This window comes from Limulus polyphemus, unplaced genomic scaffold (assembly GCF_000517525.1).
Source record: "Limulus polyphemus unplaced genomic scaffold, Limulus_polyphemus-2.1.2 Scaffold3461, whole genome shotgun sequence".
Taxonomy (NCBI): Eukaryota; Metazoa; Arthropoda; class Merostomata; order Xiphosura; family Limulidae; genus Limulus; species Limulus polyphemus.
In genome coordinates, this window is record NW_013669071.1 from 98,105 (window position 1) to 123,390 (window position 25,286).

A 25,286-nucleotide genomic window follows, 5' to 3' on the forward strand; every position below is an offset into this window, starting at 1 on the left:
CACTCGCACATAAATTACTTATACTTGATGATGACAAAAGCTTGTCAAAACGTTGTATATGTGTTTCTTTCAAGCAGTCTCCAAACTTTATTTTCTAAGAAACTAAACCTACAGACATCGGTCTTGTTTAACAAAATATATATATATATATATTGCTACATGTTAATTCTTGTCTGTGTATATTATGTATGGATGGTGCAAATGTTATCCCTGGTATCTTGTTTGCATTGTTTTTGAAGGATTGATATTAACCATCCCTACATTTACTTCCTTTTTTGAAAAGTTTTTACTTCACTTGTATATTTTAATAAAGTGTTTCAATAGACACAGGAAGGTTGTTTTTATAACCACATTCTAAATACAATGTGGCTCCAAGTGCAATATTATTGTGTATCTATTACTGGCTGGTAACTACTGTTTCAATATGTACTTAAGCATTTTAAAGAAACACCAAACTTCTGTAAGAAAGCTAGCTTCAAGGGGTAATGATAACATCTTAACAGTAGAATTATTACTTTTTAAACTAATACTAGCTAATAATAATTACAAAAGCAGATACTCCATTTGAAACTATATCACCTCATTGAAATTGGTTGACACCATTGTTTTGGTTTTTGAGTTATCATGTGATAAAAAACAGAAGAAAAACAAGAAATTCAAACTTTTTGTTATGATAGTTACAGACATTCCCAGGACTTGTGACTCAGTCACTACATAGACATTGTTATACAAGAAAACACTGTATAGTATTGTAAAGTTCAGATGACCTATTGAGAAAATATTTAAAATACCATTTCAATAAATAATCTGATCCATCACTAAATAGGCAGTGTTACCACCTGCCTGATGATGTCACAACAAGTGGATTATACAGTAACTTATACATTTCAGCTTTGAAAGTATATAGAACAAGGCTAAAAATGATTGCATAGAAAAAAATTCTTGTCTATCTATGCCAATGTAAAGTTAATATAGTGGTGTATGTAATAATTTATGGTTTCTGTGAAAGCAATTAGCAGAATATCTTATAATGGATAAACTAAGAATTCTAATATGAATATTGAAAAGACTAAGTCACAAACCTGGAAATATTTCGTTTAGTTTTTTTTATGCTCTTTTCACTTGTGTTATATTATTTCTATTTGGAAGTTACAGGAATATTCTTTTATGAATGGCATAATATAAGGATATTTATGATTAATGAATACAGCAAGCTATTTGTTATGGCAAACTATTTAGATGATAAAAAACCTTATTTTATTATGTGCATTAGTAATGTGATTTTTACCAAAACAAAACATGGTACAAGAACTCCTTAGTTCTTGAAAATAAATTATAATTATTAGAGAAATTAAGCTTGACTAAAAATACAATTGGAAAAATACCAGTTATATCAGCATAGGCTTAGTATGTGAATGCAACTAACAGTCAATGCTTTAACTGTTCCTCGATAATTCAGGCTATTTTCGTGGCTACATAACAGCTTCAGTGGGAAAATATAACTAACTAATATAAAATTAAAATATATATCAAGTTCTATATACTTATTTCATATTTTCCAATAATTACTTTCATTCTATGTTTGAGATGGTATGAATAAACGAGAAAATGAATATGTTGTAACTACAACAAACAGAAAATAAAAAGTTTTACTGAACAAATAACACTTCTCAATACACCTACAATATTTTTTGTTTATTTTCAAACTTTAACACAAATTTGCAATCTACAAATTACTAGACCACATTATATAATATTTTTTTGAGCACAAACAAGATAAAGGGTCAATAGTGTGTGCCAAATTTCATGAAATACTGATTAAGCAATTTAAGTGTGTGAAAAAAAAAGAACAAAGATTATCATGCCATCAACCTGCTTGATCATTAGGGGTTAACAGTTTAAAAAGGTATATTTCTTTCTCTGTAAATTCTGTTTTTTTATTTGTTTGTTTGATCAGGATAAGAGAGTTCAAAAGATTTAACTGTTACAAGTAAAAAGATAATATGTAATTCCATCTCAGTATCTTGACTTTTTTATTTAGAATAATGGCACTTCTTACCATAAAAGTACAAAAGACTACATTAAAAGTAGACAAAAACAAATGGGTTGAAAGATAAACATATTTAGATATTTATAATTCCAGTCTTGGAATCAGGTTCAAAACAAAACAGTAACACAATTTTTTTTACCTGATATCTCAGCTGCTTCTATAATTTGCCAGATTCCATTAGCTATAATCACCACAACTAAAAAATAAATAAATATAATACTGAAAGTAATCTCAAATTAACTTATCAAACAAATGGTGCCTGAGCTATCAAATATTTATAAGTTAGGAACATAAAATAGGTTCATAAAGTTGTTTTATTATGCATAAAAAACAAAGAAAAATAAACCTCTTATGTATGGAATATATATATATATATAAATATACGATTTTGCTTAAAAATCCTCTATTGTCTGAAATACAATAATGTTACTAAACAATAATTAACCTTTGACAGTTGGAAAATTTAACCTTAATATTCTTTAATACCTGAAAAACATAAAATTATTTAATCTTTCACATTTTACATTTAAATAAAATTGCTTTCCCAATACAAAACAAATATTTAATATCCAGAAGATTATAGAATTGCTACTTAAATGTTCTGAAAAATTATGGAATAAAATCCTCAAATTTTATTTTAGTCAACATACTGCAATTTTAAATAAAAGAAGAGTTTCTGCTTCTTGCTCCTATATCAAAGAACTTAAAATTAAGTTGAATACTACACAAAATTGAATCTTTTGAACAGTAGTATCATTGAAGATTTTCCCTCGACTTTCATGAAAAATCAGTATGAAACAGATTAAGAGTTTTCTGAGTGCATAGTTGATATGTAGACCTTTAGATCCATAATTTTGCTACCAAATACCTTGTGTCATACTAAGTGAATTGATACTGTGAGTCTCTCTCTTTGTTCTGAACACTTCAGACTTTAAAATGTTTGTAATAATGCATAAAAATTATTAACTCAAACTCTGCTTAATATAATGTATTTTTTCCTTCTTGTTAACAGCCACTTTTAAGAAAACATACAACTAATACCTTTAAGTTGGAATCTAAAGTGCTGGTTGTATTATGTATCTTATTTCAGAAAGCTACCATTGTTTATTCACAAGCTAAGAATGTGTGGACACCTTCTATTTTGGCAGGTAATGAAAAAAAATTAACATTTGCACTGGCTCAATTTGCACAGCAAGTACAATAATGAAAAAAAAGCAGTTATTTTAAAAGTAAAAAAAAATGTAATATCAACAGGATAGTAAATGAAACAGCTTGTTGATAAGTTGTTTTTCTGAAGCTCATATTTGTTGAGCTGTTGGCCAAAACTTTGTACTCAAGTATATACACATCATCCAAGCTTAATTACTGGTAATTTAAATTTTTAAGCTTTTGGCATATAAAGAATACTTTATAACAAATTCAGTAACTTACTAATGAGGTAGTTGAACCATTTGGAAACAACAAGCTGATGAATTGCTGTAAGTAAATACAAAAGGAAGAAAAAGCTAATTAGAAATAAAGTCACAAAAACAAGACTTACAACATCTTCACAATGCGATAAAAAAACAAAAACATGAGAGAGGTAGATATAATCACCATTTTGTAGGGAGGAGTGTAACTAAATTGGTTGTTACCACTGACACTTATCTGAGATAAGTATGCTTTTGACTAGTGAATTATCATAAATTGAAAATATCTGATTGAACATTGCCAAAAGCGATAGTGTTGTTACTAAACATAAACAAAAGGTAATTCTGAATTATACTGATCATCTATATGTTGTTATACCAAAATCCATTTGTGGAATATTACACTTTAATAAATAACTTGGTAAAAATTACACAGCTTATTTAAAGAAAAGAGGTAGAATACATTATATTATATCTCTCCACACAGGCTCAGTTGAATCAACCAAGTTCTTAACTATTTTGTACAAATTACAGTTTCTGTACTATAACGTTTAATACAGAACATGTATCTTCACAAAATTTGGCAGATTTTTGTACACAAAAATTAAGTTTTTAATGAAGTATTTTTAACAAACATTTGTTTGTGAATATATGAAGAAGTTTTGTTTACTGGTCCGATTGCACAGTGACTTTCATGTTACAATTATAAATACTTTTATTCACCTGAAAACTTTCAAATTTTATTTTAATAATCTCTAAAACCCCCTAAATAATTATAAAACATTATTTTTCAGTAAAACTTTATATCTTATCTTGTTATTTTTTCTGCCCTAACTATATATACAAGGTTGTCCAATTTGACTGACCTCATTAAAACACACACACACACACACACATAAAAATCAAAGTAAATCTAAATTAGCTCTTCTTTCTTTCTAAAATGACTTCAAATTATAGTAAGAAACTACATATGTTTATCCTAAATAGCTTTAAACTCTTACCAGTATACATCTGATCATACTTAAATTTTATTGTTTTATTTCACTTTGAACTGTGTCTAAATTAATATTCCCACCATAAAATTTGTAAATCAATTGGTGAATGTGGAGGTCATGTCACCCTACTGAATTACATAATGCACAGGCTACTGAAGAGGGTACAATCTCAAAAATAATTATTATTATTATTCTTTCTTTTACCTAATCTAACTGATTATCTAATCTAAAAAGTTTCTCATTTTTACATTTTAGTTACTTTTATAATAATAAACAGATAATATACACATGAAAAACAAGATATATAGTACTCACCTGGGTCTTTTTTTTTGCTGTCAACTGTCCACTACACTTAACCCTACTTTTTTATACTAATGATATTACTGCACTAAATAATTTCTTACTTAATTAAATAATGCACACAGAATAGTAACATGGGAAAAGCAGACAATGTTCCATAACTATAGTAATTTTTCTGGCTTTTTTTGCATCAAAATCCATTAAACCTTCAGCTAAGCTCATCAATGTGTTTCCTGTTTCATTTGATAGATTAGAACCTTGGCTTTCTATTGGTTATAAATAACATAGTATTAAACATCAAAGGGAACTATTGAAATTTTTGGTAAGAGAGGATGTGATAGGTGAGCATGGCAAGTGGGATCTGATTTTGTATTTGATGGCTCTGTAACCAAATAAGATTGAAGAGGATAAAAATTTTGCTTTGCCTGGGCAATTACAACATTATAATGAGTAATTACATTAAGTGTCATCTTCTTGGAGGGGTGATAAATAAATTAGGGAAGACAGGATACCTAGAGAGAAAATATCAAAATTCTCATGCTGGGGAAAATTGAGGATTTTTTAAAAATATTTCCTTATAAAATTAAGAACCTAAATCGTTTTTATGTCAAATTCATTTATATACCAAGTTAATAAAGTACTTTAATTAAATTTTGAATATAACTAAAAAATGATGTCTATCCTGAAAAGAATCTTGGAGTGTCACTAAGTCTTTACTGTTCTACTGTTCATGTTTCCAAGACAGGTCAGGCTCTGTCTGAAAACAATGCATCATGACTCAATCTCTGTAGCACAATTTCCATTACAAAAGGCTCCATCATTTATTCATTATGTCAAAAGTATGCCACTAATTTCTAAATGTCATACATAGACCACCCTATTTACAAAGGCGATGCTTACCAGCACCCACTTAAGAAGGCTGATTAGATATAAATCCATTGGTGCTGCATCTGGCAAGTTCACCAGCTGTCTTTGTATAGAATAGCATGAATAACCATTTCTTTTTTTAGCAAAAGTTGAACAAATATGTTGTGGAAGGAACTTGTGTACATGTGACCTGTGTAGCTTTTCCAAATGAAGATTTTTCTTGATAATTGTACACTGTTGCCTGGGACATATGGATGGCTTTTGCCACAAACCTTTTTGCTTGTGGGTTAGTACCTGTGAATCTGCTACTAGATGCCATACTTTGCCTTCCAAAGTTGGAGCATGAATTGTTGCAGGTCTTTTTCTGGATAATTGTTATGCCCCAAGCTTTTCTAAAGCTATTAAATACAAGGGATATCCCTGATTTAGAAATTATAAATACAGAAAGGGCTGCTATATACATTAATTATAAAATGCTAAATAATGTAAAAATCTGGTTCTGATAAATTCTGTTCCACTGCAACTTTATATTGGGTTTGGTTGTCACGACTTACTGATTTGCATACTCAAAATCATTTTAACTCCTTCCACATGGGCTTGATCAAATTGACTGACCAGGTGACCACTTTTGTATTTATTTAAAGATGTTATACTTTTGATACTACTAACTTTTAATATAGTACATGTATGTTTACAAAATTTGGCAGACTTTCAGTAAACATTACAAGTCTTTCACATACAAAAAAAAATCAGATTTTATAGTGAAGTATTGTAAATAAACTAAAAAAAGATTTGTCCATGAATTTATTGACTCTATTTTCTTATTAGTCTGAGTGCAAAGTGATTTTCCTGTTCAGATTAAAAATACTTCTCTTTATCTCCAAAACCTCAAATTTCATTTGCATAATCCTCAAACCTCCTAAATACATTTTAAATGTTTTTTCAGTAAAAATTTATATTTTATCTGCTATTTTCTCTATCCTAACTCTATATGGTTTTAGTCAATTTGACCGACCAACTCATAACTGTCATAAAAATTATAAAATAAATCTAAATTACTCTCTCTTTTGTTCCAGAATGACTGCAAATTATAACAGGAAACCACAAATGTTTATTTCAAATAGCTTAATTCTCGCAACAGTATACATCTATTCATATTTATTAATTTTTGTTTTACTAGCTTTTGAACTGTAGCTGACTAGAAATACCCTGACACAAGTTAAAAATTACACGTGCAAATGCAGCTCATGTTACTGTATCGAACAGCGTAATGCACAAGCTGCTTGCTAGTGTGGCCTTGAAGATTTTTAATGTTATTTTTCCTTTCCTTACCTAATAAGCTTCTTTTTTTTTACATTTTAGTTACTTTTATAATAAATAAACAAAACAAATGAAAAATAATAAACCTCATAATTAAATACCAAATACTTTTTTCAGCAAAGCTATATATTTTGTCTATCATTTTCTCTACTGTAAGATTATATTTGATTCTCCAGGTTGTAAGACAAGTTATCAAAATATAGTGAAAATAAAGGTGGCAAAGTGCAAAATAAAATGTATAATATTGTTAATATTGATCACAAAGTTTTGAGGGACTTATGGTCAGAGTTTATACTTCTCACCTTTTCACACTTATTTTTTGTAGCAGTTTTATTGTTAGGAGCTGACTTAGAAACTAGATAAAACAAAATGAATAGTAGTACTATCTGTCTTTTTCAGTATGGATCACCAAGTTCCAAAGTAAAATTCCTGAGAGTTTCTTATAATATTTTCCCACTCACTTATGTTTATTCTACTTTAGCAGCTGAAGTAGAAACCTGCCAAATATAAAGCAATGAATCACCTCTCCTCACTTAGTTTGACACCATCAATATCAAATAAGCTCATGCAGTGCAGTTCCCAGAACTTTCCCTGCTTTGAAAACACAGCAGGGTAGGATTTATGAACTTGTTGACATTATAATGGTTTCAATGACAATTGTCTAAAGTATTATAAAATTTTTATGTTATAACTTTGTAGAAAGTCTGGGCCGATCCAATAAGCAGACATTTTCTACAAAGTCTATTTGAATCCTGGCACTGAGAACACAGTGGGGTAGAATTTATTGGCTTCTTTATAGTATAGTGGTTGCAACAAGAATTGTCTAAAGTACTTTATAAAAGTGAAGGCAAATATTTATGATATGGCTCTGTACAAATTTATATAACTTATTAGGTATTTGGATGTCAGTTCACCTCCTGGGTGATCGGGATTTAGTGTTAGTATAGGGCCCATTTTGGTTGAGCTATTATTTTTGGCTTAGCCTTCTTGCTTATCACTTTAGAAACAAATAATTCAGTGATTATTTTTTGTTTGAATGAATAATACTAAAAACCTCTCTATAATAAACAAAGTACAAATCTGTTACTCTTAACACTAGTGTACCAGTATTTTGTAAAATACAGTCACATTTCGGTTACTATACATTGTATATGTATAACTATTTTCAAATAAATACTTAAATGTCAGTTATTTTTCTTAAAACAAAAATTAAAAAGCATTTGTAAAACAATGATCCCTATTACTTACGATGCTACATAGTCTTTGTTTGCACTCATAAGTCGTACTTGCTAATCCTCGTCCAAATTCACATGGAGATGGAAAAATAATTTTTATTGCCTTTATATATCCACTTGGGAAAACCAAAAAATCAAATTACTACATTGATACCTCAAAAATTCACTGTAATTTACTGGGCTTCCTAACTAAACTGTATTTGGATGTAAAAAATCTAATTTCTGTCCAGCAATACTTCAAAATTTCCAACGATACAAGAGCTTTTCTCTTGCAAATAGCTTAGGAAGAGTGACAGAATTACATACAGCTTTCAACTGGTTATAAAGTTATTGGTATACAAAAGTAGGAGTAGATAAACAAGTCTTCTCAATTGATGAAGTGACAGGCAGAGCCAATATGGTTGATTCGCTAAATACCAAGATATCTCAGCAAATAGAAAAGGCAGAAGGTTCTTATTTTATATTCTAGCTTGCCAATATATCGAAAATTTGAGGGCATTATAAAATGTAATGTGACCAAACCCAGAAGGCGATGTACCACGTGACACACAAAAATTTATAATTAGCCTTTGAAATAAGTATTTGAATTATAATCTACAATTGGATACCAAAATTATTGCCATACACTTATAATAATTAAATACAATTTTAAATATAGGACAATAAATGTGATGACATGCCCTCTGACCATTACCTGTGTCCATAGGGTTAATAAAACATAATTAACCCTCTGTACTTGGATATTTTATTTGTGTTTCCTTAAAAAATAAAAGAATGACATTATCACAGCAACCTTGCAAATGCAATTTATGATAACAACTTTAGCTTCATTATTCTATCTGTTATTGTATTTATAATTTGAACAGGTTCACTACTAATTTGGCACTTACAAGAGAAAATCTCCAAAAATGGACTACAGGATTCACTAAACCATGGAGTTTCATTTTTCTGAGCCTAAATTAAAGGAAATATTATGCAACATTTAGAAACTTCCACCAGAACAGATGTAGTTTTTTTTTTATCAGAACAGAATAATCAAAATCATAACTAGAGTCTTTGCCCTACAAGTACTGAAAAAGATAGAAGTGTGTTTAGAGACTACAGATTATGACTTGATGAATTATTTTAAGAAACAAAAAGGTGATATACACAATACTGGTAACTAAAGTAGTGTTGTAGTTAAGCTATTGAACACAGATTTATGGCATTTCTAAGAGCTTAATTCATAATCTTTTAAGACTACATGATTTAGTGTGCATGAAGTCTTTGATAAATCCTTATGATGATACACTGACAAAAATTGGACAGCAGAAATACATTAAGTAGGGATGCATGGGTACCCGACCAGATAATTGGCCCTGGCTGAGTACTGGGCTACCGGCAATACTCGGCTCCGGCCAAGCATCAAAGTTAAAAATAGCTGAATCCTGATAACTGAAAATAGCATCTAAGCCCTAATCTTTGTGGCAACTTACGCAGTACTGATAGTTATAGTCAATAATTGGTTTAGTTATAAAATGTGTTCTGAGCAACAAAGACTGACCACTCACTGAAAGTTGGGGATTCAGAGAACAATAGGGGTTAGGCTTTGAGAAGTTGGGGCTAGGCATTAATCAGCATAATGATTCTAAAATGTGTCAACATCACTGTTTCTGCATTTAGTTTCACTGATCTCTGAAATCACACAGAGTTGGTAAGTAATTTTCAATCTTTCTACCTCAATAGATATTAAATTCCAAATATGTAAGTTTCATTAGCTTTCCACCCTATATATATATTGCTGTTGCCCTCAGGCTTTTCAACTTAGTTCATCACTGCTTCTTGCTATCATGCAAAGTTTAATTTTACCTTCTTTGAGTCTAAAACTTAATTTTAACTTGTTATTTTTGTAATTTTTCATTCCAACAGTAAACATCACTAGCTTGGTCTGAAGATATTTTGAGTTAGAAAACAAGGCGGATCATTTCGCAGAGTGCAACACTTCGCTCCACCATGATATTTTGGGGTGGCATATCACCCAAGATGTTTGGAACCAAATCACTGAGAAATCATCTCGCTTCATTTCATAAAGAATTTGCAACCATGCAGAGCAATGAAAACAAGAACAAGATGAGAAAGCATGAAGACGAAGATGCCGCTGCTGAAATTTCCATGGCCAAGAGGAGTAAAACTGAAACTCTCGAGCAATGTCTTCAGAAGATGGCCCATGTGCATCATTGATTCCTCATGCCATTAGCGAGATGATTGTGCTTGATGAGCAACCGTATTTGGTGGTTGAAAATGAATAATTCCAACATCTAATTGCCATCCTAAAGCCTTGTTATAATCGATTGTCCCAACGTCACTTTTTGGACTTTGCAATGAATTTGAAGGAAAATTGAGAATTGCCCTTGAAGAATCTCTCATGCCACAAGTCAGCATTACTAGAGATGCATGGACTTCTGATGGCAACCCTGTGTCCTGTCTCGCTGTAACTGCTCATTGGATTGACAGAAACTGGGATTGACAGCTCATGCTTCTATCTCTTAAGCAGCTCCAAGAGTCACACACACGACTAAACTTGTTGAAAGACTTTCTCAATCTGCATGGGAAGTGGGATCTGCAACCCCAGCATGTTCATGTCATGCTCCAAGACAACAGCCGCAACATCACAAATGCCTTAAATCTAAGCAACATACTCAATGTGGAATACATGGCTCATACCCTGCAACTTGTGACACACCATGGAATACTAAAGCAGAAGTTTGTTGAAGATGTACTCTATTGTGGACGATCTACTGTTGGTCATTTTAAACAATCATCTTCTGCCTCAGAAAAACTAAAAGAGATTCAAGCAAGCATAAATCTTGTCCAGCACAAATTAATGCAGGATGTGCCAACAAGGTGGAACAGCTCTCACAACATGCTCAAATGCCTGGTTGAGCAAAAACAAGCCCTGACGATCTATGCTTCTGACCATCACGTCCGCACCTTTACTCAATCTCAGTAGTCCATAGCTGAAAATTTTTCTTCTATTCTTGAGCCATTCAATCAAGAAACAAGGAATTTGAGTCACCCAAATACCTTTGCATCCCAACAGCAAAGATTTTGAAGAAAAATATTTCTGACCCAAAATTCAATAGTCTGCTCACATTGAGAAATTCTCTATTAGAACCAATGGATAAACGATTTGCCTCCTGAGTGGAAACCGAAGTTTACACAGTCGCAATGTTAAGTGACGTGCATTACAAAGCCCATTACTGTCTGACAGAGATAGGGAAAGCCTAAGTTGCTTTCATTACAACAAACTCATGATCTCTCTGACCTAGAACTCTCAACCGATAAGTCCTATAATGTACTCATACTCAATTTTGTTTCTAATTTTTGTGTATGTTGATTATTTTTTTTGATGGGATGGACAAAGGGAGAACTCGGCCCTGGCCGATGGTTAGTGGCCTGGTACCCGATCCTGGTATTTGGCCAAATTTTACTACCAATGCATCCCTACAATTAATAACTTTCACCAGTTTAAAAATACCAATATATATATTTTACTTCTGTCATATTCATCTGAACATTTTTAACAAATAAACATTGAACTATTGTTTCTGTAAAGATAAAAATAAACAAACTTCTTAGCCTTTTATCTTGCACTTTAGTTTACTCATTATCATTTAACTGTCTATGCTTGGTCTTGATCAAACTGATGAACCTTGTAACCACAAAGAATCTGAATTTTCTAAATATATCTTCATAAAATTTTACAAGTTTTTAATAAACATTACAAGTCTGTTGTACTAAAAAAGTCAAAATTTTTAATTAAGTATTTACAGTGAAGATCCAACTGGGAACTTCCACAGCTTTTACTGAGTCAATATCAGTTCAAAGTGATCTTCCTACTAATAGTAAAAATACTTTTTCATCTTACAGTTTTGATATTTCATTTGCATAACCTCTAGAACCTCCTAAATCAATATCAAATTTTTCAAATTAAAATCTTATCTTTTATCTATTCTTTTTTCTATCCTACGACTAACTGTAGCAAACTAATGATGTACAGTAAAATAAATTGTTCACAATTATGAGATAAAATTAATAATACCTTTCTTTCTTATTCTTCTTTGAAGACATCACTTGGCTATATTTTTCACTTTTGTCTATTCATTATTTCAACTGTTTACCTTTTCACACACAGATTATTTTTAGTTTTACTGCTTAGTTTGTATGATATACAATTTATTCATCTCTGAAACAAAACATTACAGTGGGAACACATTAGCAGGTTTCCATACTTTGATGCACCATGTTCATGAATCTCTGCAATTGAATGCTTAGCTAACTAGCTTTAGTTTTTATCTTTATTAAAAAAAACAAAGTTGTATGCCTTTCAAGTATGCATTTTTGGATATAAGTAATACATAAATCACAACTATAATTTAATTGGCTTTTCAACTAAGCTATAAATAGATTTTTAAAAATCTTTAATGCTATTAGCATCAACTTTGCTTAGAACATACACAATAATCACTTCCTCTGGACAAACATCTATTATTGCCAAATTCAAAATGATGCTTACAAGCTAGAAATAGGAAATAAGCTTTCTATTGGTTATAAACATGAATGTCAAAAGTTAAGCCATAGCTTCTGTTGAATTGAAAAAATTTATTCATATCTCACTAAACAAAATAGTTAAGATGTAGAAAATGTACATTTAACCTTGGAATTATTTACAGATTGTGTTTACATTACTTAGATACCATAGATGCTATACTACTGAAGTTATACAAACTATAAAGGGGAAGAGTTGAGTGCTCGCATGTTACATTTTACTATGAAGACAAAACATTATGTGTGTGTTAGCATCTATCACCCAGAGTTGGCTGACTTGATTACCATAATTATTTGTATGCCAACTGCCCAACAGTATACATCAGCTATTTTGCTTTAGGATTTTTGTCTAAGAAGGGGATAAAAAGTCCCCGATACAGGGAACATTTCAATTTTTTTATAGATTTTTGGTTTCCATCAACCACAGATGGCTGGCTCAATTACTATAAATATTTGTATGGTAACTGGAAAATTCCCAACAGTGTACATGGGCTATTTGTCTTATGATTTTTATCTAAAAAGTAGGATAAAAAACAACAACCCTGAAATAGGACACATTTCCATTGTTTTATAGACTTTTGGCTTTGAATTTAAAAATACAACTACTTAACCAGTTAAATGAGTCAATTATTACCTTCCACAAAGTAAGGTATACAATTAACATCTAATGAGGTGATTAGGAATTTAATAATAAAAGGAAAAGGGCCAGGCCCATACAGATTTAACAAAAACCTTTGAACATTAACTAAGTATAATACATTTTGTAAGTTATTTTGATTTTCATTCTTCTTTAATCTAGTGTACTAAGTTGAATTACATATCTAAGGTCATATCAACTTACAGTAGGTGCATTTTTGGAAAAAAAACAAAAAAAAAAACCACCTTCCAATTAAGGGCTTCAACCTCATACACTTGGTAAAACTCATCCAAGGTTAGGTATCCTGTTTTGCTTGAATCCAATGTTTTGAACATTAAATAGATGTCTCTCCTGCCTGTAAAAAAGAAAAGGATAATAGAAGAGATACATTTTCTAACCTGTGAGGAAATACTGGAATATGGGGAGATAATAAATATTTTATTTACTGTTTTCAAAATGTTTACTTACTTGATTTTAGAGCTTCTTGTTCTTGTCACAAGGTTTTACTGAATTACTTTCAAAATCTAATCAAAGTACTTTATTATCATGGTATACAAATAAACTTAGTATCGAAAGAAAGCTAATAATCCAAATTTTAACAGTACACAAGTTTTAGGTTCTTAATTTTATGAGGCAATATTTTTTATAAAAATCTTCAATTTCCACTAGTATGAGAATTGTGACATTTGCTCTCTAGGTAACTCTTCTTCTCCAATTTATTTAACACCCCTCCAAGAAGTATGAAATTGAACATAAATTACTTATTATAATATTACATATTTATAGCCTTCAATCTTATTTATACACTAGAAATATTATAAACTAGAAAAATCAAACACTTCTTGCTACACCCACCTGTCACATCTTCTTTTTCACAAATTGCCAATAGTTCTTTCTGACATTTAATATTATATTATTGATAACCAACAGAAAGCCAAAGTCTTAATCTATTAAATGATGTATTATATTACCCCGTTTTCTGTTCAGATAGTTGTCCATTTTGCTTCCAGTTCACAGGAAACACATCAATTCGATGAACTTAGCTCAATTTTTAAGGGCTTTTGCTGCATAGTTAGAAAGCCAGAAAACTTGTGATTGTTATAAGGAATTGTCTGCTTTTTTTGCAGGTTATTATTCTGTGTTCTTTGGTGGATTATCAAATTAAATTAAAAATTATTTAGTGTAGTAGTACCATTAGCATAAAAAAGTAAGTTACATTTCATTGATATTCAATAGCAAAAAAACAAAAAACAAAAAAGACCCAGGAAAGTACTATATTTCTTGTTTTTCATATGTATTCATTGTTTATTATTATAAAAGTAGCTAATATATAAAAAGTAAAAACTTTTTAGGTTAGATAAAGTAGAATAAAGAATAATAATAATAACAATAATAAAAATATTTCATGAGGTATACTTGCAAGTAGCCTGTGCATTATTAATTCAATAGGGTAACATAAATTCCATGTTTGCTAATTGCTTTACAAATTTTATGGCAGGAATATTAGTTAGACATGGTTCAAAGAGCAATAAAACCATAAAAATTAAGTATCAACCCTGCCTCAATGGGTCTTCCTATGGTCAGGGGTTAAAGGGCATGTCATTACGTTTGTAAACTTACATTCAAAATTTTATTGAACTACTATTATATGAATATATGTCAATACATTTGGTATCAAATTGTAGATTATAAATAAATTTTTTGTATTATACATTAATTAGTTTCTTAATTTAAAAGTAAATATTAAAAACAAATCCTATATATCAATTTTTTTGTGTCACGTGGTCTGTTGAATGCAGCTGTTGTTCAAATTAGAAGTTTGTGATGTCCAACTACAAAATCTATAGTTTCTTACAAATTAGAAACTCAAACTATTGATATTTACAAGCTAGAATATAATATAAAATCTTTTCTGTTTTCTGAGATACTATTATATTTACTGAATCAACTAAGGTGGCCCTGCCCTTCTCTTGCACTTTTGGAAATACTAGCTTACATACCCCTACTTTGCTCTCTGATGTGTGTATAACCAATTGAAAGCTCAGAATGTCCCCCATATATTTTTCTCAGCCTCTGCCAAGTGTTTATGTGGGAAAACCTTTCTTTTCATGATAGAATCACAGAGGAAAGGTAAAAGATTAATGGAGCTCAAAATATCATATTTCTTTATACCCAAATACAGGTTAGTCTGATAAATTATAGTGGATTTGTATGATATTGATATAGTAATTTATGTTTTTTTTTTATTATTTCCAAATGCATATATAAAACCTAAAATTATGCTTTATGGTTACTTTGGGGGATATGAGCTGGTTGGAATCCACCTACCCCTAATAAAAGGGTTAACAGATGTATACTGATATGAGTTTAAAGTTATTTAGGGTAAACAAATCTAGTTTCATGCTACAATTTGAAATCATTCTATTAAGTTTAAAAGGATAATTTCGATTTATTTTAATTTTTTTCGTGGTTATGAAGTTCATCAAATTGACCAACCTCATATAGAGTTAGGGTAGAAAAAATAACACATAAAATATAAAGTTTTATTAAAAAAGAACAAAAACATTTGAACTTTATTTAGGAGGTTTTAAAGATTATGCAAATGAAATTTGAGGTTTTTCAGATGAAGAAAAGTATTTTTAATCTTAACCTAAAACTCACTTTGCACTTGAAACAGTCAACACTTTGACTCCACATATTCATGGATAAATTTTTGTGAAGATGCATAAAATATATTAGAAGTTATAGTATGGAAACTCTAAAGGTCGATTTGGGGTCAATTTTAGGTCAAATCGACCAAGCCTATAGTGAGAGAGTTAATGGACAAATAAGGACACTTGGAAATTATGCCATGATTCATTACCAAAGTATAACTTAGAACCATAAATGAATGCTTTAAATTAACTTTAGATCTTTTAACTGAAATAAAAGCTACAGAGTCCATTACAGGAAGATGTTTAGAAAAGTCACTCACAAGTCTTAGGTTTTAAATGTCGCATGAGGCCTTCAAAGTGTCTGAAACTGATCCGTGTAGGATGAGCTCGATTAACTAAGAGATGGAAAGCATGCTGACAAGCTTTTCTTCTGTGTAGTAACAGCTTCCGAAACTTGTCTTTTTCAATCCAAGTAAATGTTTCATATACAACAGCCAATGTCTATTAAAAATGTAATGTACACAAGTTAGTCATTTGTCATGTAACTTGCATTTATAAATATATATATCTCAACACACACATACTTGAAATTAACAATGATATAACTATTTTATAATGTAATTTCACAAAAATTGGAATTAAACATTTCAACATTAAGGATAGTTATGAAGAAATTATACTCTTGAACTTATTTAACTGCCAAGAATTATTATTTTGTATAAAAATTAAAAATATGCACAAGTTAAATTAAAAAATTTTACTTGATATAAGAAACATTTTGGGTATAACAGAATTATCATATATTCCAAGGAACAGTACCACTTTGGTGTCATTAAAACCTGGTGGCTGGGAATTTCCACTGGCTATTTTCATTTACAGATCTCCTCTCCCCTCTTTAAATGTTTAAAATTTAAGTGTTTCATCCCTTACAGATCATTGGAAATAAGCAGTTTTCTTAACACATTGATAATTTTCCATGCAATTCATTCTCAGGCTGCTTGATATATGCAACACCTGAACTTGTGTACAAGTGACTTTGTTTTCACTTTTCCAGATAGGATAATGTTGCATACTTTTGCTTGGGACACATGGCCAACTTTTGCAACTCAGTTTTGTGTATGTGGATTATCATCTTTTACAAGATACCACACTCGGCTAACCAAACCATGGCTGAAGTAAAAGTTTACATTTTCCTATACAGGAAATGTATTTCTGATAATACTTACCTCCTTTCACACTTTAGCTTCATCCTGAGGAAATGTTCTCTTCTTTGCCCATCTATGCACTGGTATGAATTCAACCTAGCTTGCTCCAGTCTTTATCCTCATTATATTGTCCCTAGTAATTTTAATATTGTGACTCTCTCCATCTATGTCAATGCACCCTCTATACCCAATCCATATACAAGCTCTCCATTATTCTTTCTGTTTCACTTTTTCAAGACTGCAAGATTATCAGACCTGAACACCAGCTATTTTGGGGATGAAGGGTAGGATAGTGTGAGAGAAGGTAGGTATTGTTGGAAATACATTTTCATAACACGAAAATGTAAACTTCTGAAACACGCTTACCTCCACTTTAACTAAAATCCCACACTGACCAGGTGGAGGGGCCAGTGAGGGCAAGATCTACACAGAAACCATCTGTGTAGAAAAAAACAGGTGTGCAAAACTGAGATACAATAAAGCACACTAGTGGGAGGGTCTGAACTACTTCTGAAACAGGTATGCTCTTAGCCCAGATAAAGTGAAATCTAAACGTTGGCAGTAAAGTCCAACTGGTTACAAAGCCTAAATTGTTTATTATCATGAGATTCGTCAAGGCCCCAACCACACAGACAAGGTTCCACATCTTGTCGTTGGAATTACAGGCTGTGGATGCAAAGCTAGATATAAGGTTTTGTGGCTAGGGCATTGGGACTGCAAAATGATATAACTGTATAATAGGAATATGATATGAAGGGAACCCACACTGAAAGTTATAGAATGTTGCATTTCAAGCTACCGGAATTATAAAGATAAGGCAAGCAACACCTAAATGGACAAACCTCACTCCAACCTGAAGAAGCACAAAATGCAACAAACCAGACTCTGAATTACAGGCCCAGGCACCCAACCTGAAAGTTACAGAATGTCACATGTGAGCCACTGGAATTTTGAAGGGAAGACAAGCAACACCCAATTGAACAAGTCTTCCCCCTAACCTGAAGAAGTAGAAAATGCAACAAACCAAACTCAGAATTATGAAGCCAATTCACTCACTCAACCTGAAGAAACAGAGATCATCCAGCCTGGGATTACAAACTGAAATCCTAACTCCTCAACCTGGGAGGCAAGGCAACACCTCCTGAATTACGATGAGGATGTGGAACAAATGAATTTCAACAAATGGTTCATGGACATGAAAAAGGGTACAGGAGGCAGAATGTCCATCTGAGGTTCAAGAGTAGCTGTTTGAGCAAAGGAAGGTGCTGGAAAGAAAGAAGTCTAAATTCTCACTTGACCACTCTTGATCTCCCACAAACTCAGCCTCAGAGGCAACAGGTGAAAAAGCATCAGAACACATGTAAGACTCTAGTTCTCTGTGTATAAGGAACTGTATGTCATCGTACCCAAAACTCATTCACATTCCTATGTTTACCAATGCCATTTAATCCTTTCTGCAGAAGCATTGGTCCAGTGTATGTCCTGACATTTTACAGTTACATTCAAGTTTTAATTAAACAACTTCATTACAAAAATATGTCAATAAAATTGACATCAGAACACAGTTTATAATTTCAATTTTTAAATTATCTAAGTTTTAATTTCTTAATTTCAATAAAAATTATTTCTAAAAAATTTCAATTTTACTTATGTTGTTTTGTCATATGCAGGAGTTCTCAATTCTCCCTTTCAACTTGTATTGTTAAAAACAGAACAATCATTACCATGCACAACGCAGACATGGATGTATATGTGGCAAAATAATAAATATTTGTACTTTTAAGCTCATGACTGCTAAGTATGTTAAGGGAAGAAATATTTGGGACTACAATATTCTTAATGTCCACAAAACTATAAGATATTCAAAAACAAAATTCAAATTTTAAATGATATCATACTTGCATACCTCAAGAATGATACACCTGGCAAGGAAGGGATTTATCTAAATAAATTTAAATTAATGTTTTCACTATGAGGTAAGTTTTATAAATTTTTTTATTAATTGTAAGACAATTTTACTCATTTAATGAAAACTCATACTATAAGAGATCGATTAATATGCATATAAATTTATGTGTAAAAAAAATAAAATAAAAAGAGAAATACGTGCCATGTTCATAAAAAAAAAAAAGAGAAAAAGAGAAATACGTGCCATGTTCATGATGAAGTACAGGTGAATGATCAGAAATACAATGAAGAATATAGCTGACCAGCGGGAAGCAGCATAAGCTGGCATCATGATGTCAGGAAAGCTTACGAAAAGAAAAAAAATTTGCCATAAATTTTTCTTGACCAATAACATAATTCATCTGCATTTATACTAAGCTATTCCAAAATTACAAATTTTAACTGGTATCTTTAATGAATGTGAAAATTAATTTCAAGTTTATTTTCATTTAATTGCATATAGCATTGATTGCAGAATTTGATGGTACAAGTATTTCATTTTCAAATAATATAACCTGTAATGCACTTATTTATTTATATCTTCAGTTTTATGGTGTTTAATAATGTTATGGTTAATATCTTCATTGAATATTGCTATAGAAATCCTTATTAAGTTAAATCAAAATTTTATGCTCACTTCAATTTTCAGTGTGACTGACTAGAGATGGATCATTGGCATCTCTGTTTTCAGTCACCAGTTTTCAAAATTTAACATTAACTGGCTAATGGTTGAGGGGGTATTTTCAAAAGAGCAGAATGTGCTGATGTAGGTAGTAAAAATGTGTGATGTTTTTTTATTCTCTCTCAAATGTTTCTTTATATCCTTAGAATAAGATACAAAAACTGATCTTCTAAAGCAAATTTTCTGAGATGAAGATGTAGTAATCATACTTTACAGTTTTTTCGTTGTTGGTAGAGGGTCAATCTTAAATTACAAAAAATATGCAAGTCAAATGTTGAGTTTTTTGAATATTGGAAAAAAACAGAATTAATACAAATATTTTTTGAATTTAAACAAAAGTAATAGTAACCAAACAGAAAGTAAATAGTATAAAAAAACAATAGTTTCTTGAATAATGAAATTAGATATAAAACTAGAATAACAAATTAGAAGCTTCAATGTATTAAATAATGATTCTAAAAATATCTTATACAAGTTAATTTCATACAGACATACACTTAACTGAGAAGAAGATTTATACATTTAATGATTTAAAGAACAGAAATGGATATCTCAAAAGGTTTATAGAAGACATGGATAAAGTATACATAACGTAATAGACTATAATATTTCACAATTAGAAAAGGTAAAAATAAATAATACCTTTTTTTCTAGAATAACTTCAGATTGTAACACACAATTACAATTATTTAAAGCTTCTGACCTTTTCACAAATGTTTTAATTCTGTGGTTTTAGTACAATACTTTTGTACCTTCTTTCTGCATGAAAAGCAAATAATTGCAACAGAATGTTTCCAGCAAAGCTTAGGGTAAACAAGTGATCATGTTGCAGGTACATGCATATTACAAGAGCTTTCTTAGTTTCTCATCAACTTACATTTTAAGATTTGTTAGGAATCTAACCTAACAAATTTCTAACTTTTATATCTTAGCTATTTTTGATAAAAAATATATAATGAATAAAAAATGAAAATAAATAAACAAGAAATTTAGCACTACAGCATTTGAGATCACTTGCACTTGAATTCTGTGGTTCAGTAACTGTACTTTTTCTCACTATGTTGGTAGTTCACAAAATTATGTAGTTTTTCAGATATGCATTTTATAACACAAAAATATATCAGGCACTAGAAAAAAGTTTCCCCAAAAAATGATATGATTTATCCGGATTTCTAAGATATAAATAGGTTAAACAAATTCTGTTACTGCTAAGAGCAACAATTTCACTCAACATGCATGAAGCTTTTCTTGTGAACTATAGTTTTTAACTATCAAATATAAACAAACAATATTAAAATTCCAGTACATTAGGATAGAGTGTATAGGTTAAAAACATCCATCAGACAAGTAGACGTGAAGTAGATAATTCATTTGAAAACTATAGAGAAATGCGAAGTAGCTTCTCTGGTAGGTTTGACAAATTTTTTGATATATCAGCAAATTGAGAAGATAAGGTACTCAAATCTTATATTCTTGCTTGTCATTATGAATAGTTTGTGTTTCATATTACTGAAGTTATAAAATCTAAAGGGGAGTGAAAATGTGTCATGTCACACAGAGGATTGAATGTTGCATATTTTTTAAACATTTCCTTTTGAAATTAAGAAATTAATGCTTAGATAATATAAAAAATTGCATTATAAACTATGTCTTGATGCCAAATATATTTAAATTGATAATAAAGTTGTATAATTCAATTTTGAATGCAACTCTGCAACAAGGTTGTGACATGGACAATCTGACCCACCCTTACACATAGGGTGTCCTAAATGGTTTATAAATGAAATATTATTTCTGTTATTTAATTCATTAATATTCACAGTTTAACAAGTGCAAATTACTTTTACACATGTTAATATCTAAATCTAAGGATTTAAAAAAAATATGGTAAAAAGTAGCACCTTTAATAATATTAAACATGTTAGCTTTGGCAAAAAAAGAATGCATAATGAAACATTTAACTAAATTCTTCAAGTAAAAACAAAAACGAAGTTTCTATCCTCAATAATAAATATTTAGCGTGTTGTTGTGTCAATACCTATGCAATTTGTTATTGTAGGTACTTCTAAAATCAACAAAGGTGCTGTTTTTGAAACTATTGTTATTAATTATACCAAATGAAACATAAATTAATTTTCGGTTGAAAGCATGTTGTCTGAGAAGCTCAAATGATAAGCTTGCAAGGTTCTGTACAAAGATATTTTGTATTAATATGATAAAGAACAGAGCTGGACAAAATCTAAAAACAAAACTTTTGCTAATGACAATATAACATTTAGATCAATGTCCTTCCTACTTCACTTTAAAACAAAAACAAATTTTAAACAAAACATCCATGTATACCTCATATCTAACATGCTCTTATTCATATACCAGGTAAAATACATGGCTAGAAATGTTACTGAATGACACATTAATTACGATGCATGATCAGGCAAACAGCATCAGATGTTGCAAATTATTAATAATGATAAGTGTGAGAACTAACAGATATTAATTATTTTTGAAAAGCATTTTTTAACAAGTAGCCTTATTTTTCTAATTAAAATAATACTATGTTTTATATTTAACCCTTTTTTAAACTGGGGTAAATGTGACTGATATCTCTTGATTTTTTTTTCCTTTCTCACAGTGGAAATACTTACCAAGCTACTATACAATTAACCCTCTCCAGACGGGTCACAGGTCAAAAACCATGTCATCACGTCTGTTGACTCGCATTCAAAATTTTATTGAACTACTATTTCACTAATTTATGTCAATAAGTTTGGTATTAAACTGTAGATTATAATTCAAATTTTCATATTATACATTATTTAATATCTTTATATATAAGTAAATATTAAAAAAAACACACCTAAACATCAATTTCTGTGTGTCATGTGGCATGTTGAATGCAGCACTGGCTCAAATTAGATGTTTGTGATGTCAAAATACAATATATATATATACTGTAGTTTTGTACAAATTAAGAACTCAAATTACCGATATTGACAAGCTAGAATATAAAATAAGAACCTCCTATGTTTTCTGTTTGCTGAGATATTGCTCATGTACTGAAGCAAACACAGTGGCCTTGCTCACCTCTTTCCATTTTTGGAAACGGTCCCTTATATACATTTACTTCAATATATGACATGTGAATAACCAATCAAAAGCTCAGAATTTCCCCTAGTGTCTTTCTCAGTAATTTTAAAGTGTTAGGACTCGATATCGTTCTTTCGACCCAAATACAGCTTAGTTACTAAGCTTGATAAATTATAGTGGAATTCTGTGGTATCAATATAGTAACTTATGATATTTTGGTTATTCAACTATATATATAAAACCTCAAAAAAATTATTTCATTTCATATCCTCCACGCGCAAAATTTTAAAAGGCTTAGCAAGCTCCAACAAGCAGCAACTGAGTACAAAGGTTGTATCTAGAAGTGATAATTGTTTGCTTTACTTCTTTATTTGTTTGAAGTTAAGCACAAAGCTACACAATGGGCTATCTGCTCTGCCACTGTGCCACTGGAGGGCTTGTGAAATGCACTAAATAAATATTACAAAATGACATCTATCAATTTGAAATATTTTTGAGTTAAAAATTGCTGAGTGTTAGAATTGTTATTTTTACTTAAATTTTGAAATTTGATATGCAGATGTGCACTTAACACCTGAAAAGTGCTCATCACTTCAGATAGGGTTGATAATCTAAAAAAAAACATGCATTTATAGGGACACTGTAACATTTCTGTAGATAATGTTCCCAAATGTTCACAAGATCATTAAGAATTCTAAGAAGGTGTAGTTGCTATGCTTAACATTTAATGAAGAAACACCACTATAACAAAAAGCAAAAAAAAAAGAACAAGCACATAAAAAATAGTCATTTCCAGCTGAATGTAAATATAGTGGAGAAGGTTTACATTACTTTCAATCAATATTTAATATTTCTGCTAACAGTATTTTACAATAACATAAACATAGTTACTTACTTTGCGGTAGTAAGTAAAACAAACAGGTTGACAAAACTTCCTTGCAATGTTGAGAAATACTGTAAGATACATTTCATGCTATCAGTTTTCAGTGAAATATAGTTACATATACACACATTAATTTGCTTATTCTACAAGTTAGTATAACTCACTTTTATTTAGAAAATCTCAAGTCACAAAATAAATGCAACTTGAAACAATTATCTATTTAATGGGTACAACATACAGAGAACATAAAAATGCAAGCAAAAACAGGTAAAAAACATGGAAATCTTAATCTTGAATCAAACAGGTGTATGGGCATTCAAGTGTAAACACACCAATTTGAGTTTAGATTATCTCAATTTACACTATTTTTTCCTTGTCAAAATTAAAGTTTAACAAGTATCAATAGATAAATATAACTTTACTATTCATATGCACTGCACAGTTTCATTTGGAAGAAATACATTCATCATAAAAAGTTACAACATTATGGACAAGCTTCAATATACTTTTTCCATATGTATTTAAAGCTTTGAAAATGGACTATTGTGTTGCTGTTGTACATTTTGTATATAAGAACACAATCACTTTAATAAAGTTGAAATCCACACTAATGGAACAATACCAAATCTAAATGGAAACTAATTTTGATATTTCACATGTGCTCTTTAGTCCAACATGGTAGTTTTTACATGGTAGTTTTTGCAACCACTTCACTTATCTAACCAACAAAACAGACAATCTGAAAAGTTTCATTGATCAGTGTTCATCGTAAACTGTCGATGGTTGTAAATAAATTCAAACTATTATTATCCAACAGAGATCACAAAGATCAAGATCTATAATAATAAGTATTCTACATGAACTTCAAAATCTTCATAAAATATTAATGTCTAACATATTTTTGTTATAAATGCTTCCATGACAAACACTCTGATCATGCAACTTTAAATATACTTAACAACATGTTTCAAATAAAAATTAACAAATGGAGTACCATAAACACTGTAATGCTTTATAGCTGATTCATGTAATGTAACCCATAAAGCCTTCCAACACTTTTTGTGCATGAAAAATATTTTATATTCTTTTTAAGTCTTACAACTTCACTTTTAGCCTGACACATCCTAAACTAACAAAATGTGTAGTGTGTTTTCAGAGTTGTGATATAATAAAAAGCTTGTCAAAGGATGTCTAACAAATTATAAAGATTCCTCATCTAGTGGTGAATTGCCAACTACTTATATCTAAAAGTTAATCTCATAATTATTAATACATTTTTTACTGAAGTAACAAGCTTAAAAACTAGGTGATGTTACTTCCTGTCCTAAATCTCTAATTATAATATTTCAATGTTTTTCACTGTATTCTGTTGGTATGGATTGTTTTATAATTTGCTTTTCTACATTACCCACTTGCCCTTTCATATGG

At 30.3% G+C, this 25,286-nt stretch overlaps 1 protein-coding gene across 1 annotated transcript in view; it reads right to left on the reverse strand.

Moving 5' to 3' along the window:
• Positions 1-23,947, reverse strand: part of LOC106469390 (two pore calcium channel protein 1-like) — a 62,311-nt gene extending 38,364 nt beyond the window's left edge. The window contains exons 1-7 of the mRNA XM_022397898.1: positions 23,871-23,947; positions 19,412-19,511; positions 16,375-16,555; positions 13,646-13,755; positions 9,067-9,130; positions 3,482-3,526; positions 2,190-2,246 (exon numbers count right to left, since the gene is read on the reverse strand). Of these exons, the coding sequence (XP_022253606.1) occupies positions 2,190-2,246; positions 3,482-3,526; positions 9,067-9,130; positions 13,646-13,755; positions 16,375-16,555; positions 19,412-19,511; positions 23,871-23,947 (634 nt within the window). The remainder of the gene's footprint in view (positions 1-2,189; positions 2,247-3,481; positions 3,527-9,066; positions 9,131-13,645; positions 13,756-16,374; positions 16,556-19,411; positions 19,512-23,870) is intronic.
• Positions 23,948-25,286: the final 1,339 nt, after the last annotated feature.